Source organism: Phaethon lepturus, unplaced genomic scaffold (genome assembly GCF_000687285.1).
Source record: "Phaethon lepturus isolate BGI_N335 unplaced genomic scaffold, ASM68728v1 scaffold1969, whole genome shotgun sequence".
Classification (NCBI taxonomy): Eukaryota; Metazoa; Chordata; class Aves; order Phaethontiformes; family Phaethontidae; genus Phaethon; species Phaethon lepturus.
In genome coordinates this window covers 50252-56251 of record NW_010562551.1, presented here as the reverse complement: position 1 = coordinate 56251, position 6000 = coordinate 50252, and the positions used below count along the sequence as shown (strand labels likewise).

Genomic DNA, 6000 nt, shown 5'->3' with positions numbered 1-6000 from the left:
AGCCTTATCCCAGCGCTGGGATGTGAAACTACTTACGCTCAGGGCTGGACTGAAAGAAGGGTTATTGATCCACCGGGGGAAAACATACACACCATCGCTAGTGACGAGCAATGTTAATGCTTGGAAGCATTGTCATGACTTTTTTTTTTTTCCTGGTTTTTGTTTTTGGTGTTTTTTTTTTTTTCTTTTGCTTGACTTGTACTACAAAAACTCTTATACATCCCAGTGTCCTCTCCAAAATATGCTTTTTCTTTTTTCCACTTATAAATTGAAAAGAAGTTTCCTCTCAACCTGAAAAGATGTTCATATGTTTTTGCACTGTAGTTCTCCAAGATACAACCGTCAAGCATATATTTCACTTTCAATGTGTACCAACCTCTCAGTAGAAGACTAAAATCTTCAGAATAGCAATATTCGTTAAGCCATACCTACAAAACATATCAGATATACATACATCATATACAAATAAAATATTAATTTATCCATCATTATTTTTCTTAATTCTGTATCATTATGCAGATTATTCTAAAAATTGTAGGTACGAAGATAAGCAGGGATTCCCCCAGTCGTCATCGTCAGGAAGCGAAACTGTTAATCACACTGAAAACGAGTGGCAATCAATGTCCCATCTGAAGGTAGTCAAGTAATCCTCAGACCAGACATAATTGATTTCTACAGCTTTAATCAAAACAGGAGGATTAATATTCCCCACTAACATGGCTTTATTCAGTCCTGTCTCACCTGACCTTCACCGTCATTTAGGAAAAAGGACATAAAAAAGTGAAAATATACGTGCATGAAAACATATCCCAGACCACGATCCCATGGCTAGAGGAAAGCTTCTGACAATAAACCTTTTGGGAAAAAGAAACAAAACCCAAAAAATAACCTCACAACGCTCTACCCATCCCAACGTTTTGTCTTTTTCTGACGGTAAATAGATTTACATTAATTATCTGGTGGTGAAATACCAATTAAATGATGTGCATTCACAGAAAGCAGAGGTCTACTCAGCCATTCATTGGTTTAATGTAAGTTAAAAAAAAAGAAAAAAGCAGGCTATATTGTTGCTGATTTATAAGGTGCAGTTTTTTCATGTTGTGAACATCAAGCCCAAGCCATCCCTCGACGCAGCAGTAACACACAGTTATGACAATAACAACAGATACACTATCAGCACTGCTGAATTCTTTAGAAAGGAGAAACGAATGCCAGGTAGGACAGTTCACCTCATTCCTCTGGGACTCGTACTTGAAGATCCATGTCCTTTCTAGACAGATGACTGGAACAGTTGCAGTGACCTTTTCAACCCATACCTCAGATATTTCAATTAAGGTGTGTCATATGCAAAGAAATGTTGATTTTGACATAACTGGGAATTAGCGGCAGCTGTAGGTATGACAGGAGCACAAGTCTCTGGCTCACTGAAAATTTTGAAATACAGCAGACTGTCTTCAGCCAGGTTTGTTGTGGCTATAACTGAAATGTAGCAAATGTCTGCTACGTGGCCCACATCTGCCTGAAACAAATTCATTTGGTATTGGGTAAGTGCAATTTGATGATTGATTTTAGGATCAAGTGTGAAAAGCCACATCTTTTTTCTGACTATTTTTGTAGCCAGGGTTTCACTTCTTTTGACATTTAACATGGATAATCTACTTTGATAGTAGTGTGACTTTGCTGAGCAGTACTTTGCCATCATTTGGTCAGCTCATGAGTTTCTTTTCTTTTTAAAAATGTTGAAATTCCTCCAGGCAAAGAAACCTACCATTCTGCAGTAGCTACCTTTGAGTAGAGGAGTATCTACAAGACGTCAGGGTGAAATACTATTCACACCAGTGAGGAACAGACAACTATTAGATGAGTTAAAAGATAGAAAAAAATCTTAAAAGCTAAAACTGGAGCAGAGAGCACCACCAAACCAAATAAAAGATTTGCCTATTTGCTTTTTAAACCAATTCAAAAGGAAGGAAAACTGATATAAGCAAACTACTTTCAATCTAGTAAAAGCTGTAATGTGCTGCTGTGTGTGGTAAGAGGAAGGTGGGAGTTTACAAGTTACAACACTTCATGCAAGAGGAAAGCATAAAAGCATGGCATCAGGCAATGAACGGTTCCTAAGGCACTAGTTCTTGAAAGATTTGCATCTCGGGAAAACGAGGCATACTAATTCCTAATTAAGACCAATAACGACATACACACAACGAAGCAAGAGTGGGAGTTTACAAGTTACAACACTTCATGCAAGAGGAAAGCATAAAAGCATGGCATCAGGCAATGAACGGTTCCTAAGGCACTAGTTCTTGAAAGATTTGCATCTCGGGAAAACGAGGCATAATAATTCCTAACTAAGACCAATAATGAATACACACAATGAAGCAAGAGGATTCTCTCTTCCTTTTCCTCCCTTCCTTTCTGCTTTGTTGTCAAAAGAGCACGTGACCCATGAGGAACTGGAAGAACCCCAGGAGTCACAGAGCTTACGCCAACCAAAACGCTCCTCTGCTGTAGAGACCAAGGGCCACCTATAGCGGACAAAGTGGTGTTTTACCATTTAAAGTATATTAATCCTGGTGAGATCAGCACAAACATAAGGGGTAGAACTGACTTCCCACGACTGGTACACCCAAGCTATAAAATTTTAATTCAGTTCCACCGGCAAAAATTTTTGCTTGAATCCTAAAAGCCGTGACTCACTCTATCGCTATCCCTTTAAACCTGCATTTCTGTCAATGCTTCAGTGCTGAAAAAAGGACGAGTTGTGATGGCAGTTAGAAAAAAAAAAACCCCAATCAATCAAACACCTTTTATTGTTTAAATACGCAGATTTGAAATGGTATTCCTGAAAGGTAAGCATACATAGACTCCCGCTGTTCCGTTTTTACAGTTGCTCTTATGAGTTGTATTGTACTTCAACTCTGTTTACACAGATATTTTTTCCCCATGTTAACTGCCCCTTAATTCTTAACTGGATTTAAAACCTAATCTGCCATGAAGGTACGTGAAATAGAATAGACTGAGAAAATACTTGAGAATGGCTGTTGTTTACAAAGAAAATAATTTATAGTATGCAGTTACTGATCAGGTAGAACAATAGTTCAAAAACTGGACTGTATTACAAAGCATTTCTTCAAACATCCATTTTGGATTATTGCTGAAAGGTACTAAATGGTCTATTCTAGACTAATTTACAAACATTCATAAAACAGTGGAAAACGCATGCTTTAGAAACCTGGTCCACTTCATGCCTCTGGACTAAAAAGAATATGAAGATGGAAGCAAATGATGGGCATTTTTCATGTAGATTAGCGGGGCTTAGAGTTTTTTTTCTTTTGTACTAACAGACTCTTCATATTTTTTCTCATTTCTTTCAGGTGATTTTTTATCTCCAGGTTTAGTCCACGGAGGGCTGTGCAACTTCTGTTGAAGGTGAAAACAGCATCAGTGTAAGCACTGTATACATGGCATGCACGTACATAAGCAAATAAAAAAGTTAAAAATCCACTGCAATAGCGCAAATAGAGCTGTATTTCTGTTTTAACTGATGTACCAGTCTAAACTATTGTAACAGAATACAACATTTGTCAACTATGTCTGGAGAAGGATTCTGATCTCTGCTGAAAAAAAGCATATTTAACAATCTTTGACAGTGCATAACCATACAAGTCTGATGTTGCTGTATGATTATGGTGATTGTTATGGTTTTCTCTCGATCTATCAAATAAAGAGCTCAGATATACAACTCCCTTAAGACCTTTCCGTTGGCAAGATGGCTGCATACAGCTTCACGTAATTACAGGTATATAACTGTTTTGGAAATCTCCCCCTTCTCCTTTTCCCGGGGCTATGGACATCATGTTATTAATTCAAGCCATTTGACTACTAGGATAGTCCAGTTCTTCAGGTATTAAATAGGTTTGCAAATCGTTACCAACCAGAAGCCATTCTGAACACATGAACTGCAATCAGGTACAATTAAAGTCTGAACCGAGTAAGCAGTTCTGGTTCCAAAGCGTTAGCATAGAATGCGTAAATATACTTAAAGTAATTGCCTGCATTAAGAGACCTTTTAATAAAAACCCAAGAATTACTCAGAAACAGAATACCTGAAAGCTCGTCTCTGTTCCCGCTGTCTTCAAATGAGATGTTGAATTATTGCGATTCCCCAAACACGTCTTGCCAACCTGCCAATACAAATGTCAGAGATAACTATTTGATATTTTTTCCTAAGATCTTCATGTTTTTTCTAAAAAAAAAAAACAAACCAAAAACCAACCAAAAAAAACCCAAATCAGTTTTGTTTTTAGCCTAGTTGATGAAATGGAACACACCAAAGTTTTCATAGCTAAGTGAATCCCATACTCCCCTCATCCCTGTAATAGTCTAATGTGTCTGTAAGTTTAACAACTTAATACGTATCTAGCTTTTTTTCTCATCTTTAAATCTCACCACAAATAGTGAACTTTATTCCTACAGCGGTCCCATGGAACAGATAAGTAATTATAATTGTCTGTTACGGGTGTGAAAATAGTAACAAACAGACGAAAACTAGCATTACAGTTCGGATTTCTCTATTACTATTGTCTTGTCTAAACTGCTAGATCTCTTAGGTATAATAATCCCTGAGTGGGGAACATGTACAATAACTCCCTGAATGGGAAGTCAGATGACTCTCAAGGCACAGAAAAGCTTGTTAGATTCATCGCTGACATTTTATACTAGCAATAATGTCATTTTCTTTGCCAATATGCCTTTTAATATCAGGGAAAACAGAGTTGAACAGCATAAATAAAATTAATTACACTAGATTTTTGAACCAAAGAGATCTCCTGTTACGAGTCTTAAGCAGAGATTTACCCAGCACTGGAATTTCTGCTGTAATTAAAGTCCCTTCAGGAGTGGGATTAAGGATGCCATAGGTGAAGAAATTAAAATGTGAAATACAGCAAAATATTGATAATCTTTGGTCATTACTTTAAAATGTGATCACACTGGAACTTCTCTACTTGTTTTGTTATTAAAACTAATACATTTAAATGGAGTGAAAATAAATTAGGGTTTTTTTTAAGTTTTAAGTCATCAAGACTCATTCCAACATAACAGTAATTTTATTTTAAGTTTTAACCTAACTCTTCCTCTGAAATGTTTCTTGTTTAGCATAAGCCCTTGTAGATTTTTGAAGCTAAGTGAAGCCTAGATAGAATATTTTTTGTGCATCAGACATATTACAACACATTAACGAAAAAACGTGAAAAAACAATTTGTATATGGCCGTGAGCTTTGCTCATAGGAATATGAATGCAAACATGCCTTCAACCAGAAACTCCCAATAATATCCACTACAAGGTTTGCTGACTTTTCTGCAATTTTTAATTTAATTTTTAATATTATGGTTGATAACATTGGTCTAGGATAGAATAAGCTATTTCTGTCTAGGAGAGCAAAGGAATCACGGGAAAAAAAAGAGAAAAAATCTCTAAATGGTATGTTTTGAGGCATTTTTTTGGACAGACTTAAGAAAACAGAAAGTAAATTTGAATTCATCCTATAGCAGCTTATATCATGACATGATAAAAATTACCTCATTCAGCAGAGAACATTGAAATAAAATACCCAAACACACAAATTAAGTATCAAGAGATTTTGTAAATACCCTTTCAGCAGAAATGACTTAGATTGGAGTTAATTAAAAAGTACGAGATTGACAAGGGGGAAGAAAATTCATTAAGTTTTTGCACTTGAGAAATTCTGACAGTCCCTCGCCTGTAACAGAGTTGGTCTATGAACAGGTGTGACTACGAAAACGAAACACGTTGTTAGGAAAAGACTTGGGAAGGAGACGGCTGCCTCCCCCCGAAAGCTTCTGGAGAGCCGTGCTACCGCCAGGGATTTTGCGGTACTTCGGAGGGGTTTTAGTGGTGTCGAAGCTACGGGAGTGAGGCTCGGAGACGGTGCGATTGAAGTGACTGATGGTGGAGACTCTTCCAATTTTTCCCACTA

At 37.0% G+C, this 6000-nt stretch overlaps 1 protein-coding gene across 1 annotated transcript in view; it reads right to left on the bottom strand.

Annotated features, from left to right (window-relative positions):
* Positions 1 to 3315: 3315 nt before the first annotated feature.
* The window catches only part of LUZP2 (leucine zipper protein 2), a gene marked incomplete at its 5' end in the record, with an annotated part of 46711 nt that continues 44026 nt past the window's right edge, over positions 3316 to 6000 (bottom strand). The window contains 2 exons of the mRNA XM_010294287.1: positions 3316 to 3420; positions 4107 to 4184. Coding sequence (XP_010292589.1) covers positions 3316 to 3420; positions 4107 to 4184 — 183 coding nt within the window. The remainder of the gene's footprint in view (positions 3421 to 4106; positions 4185 to 6000) is intronic.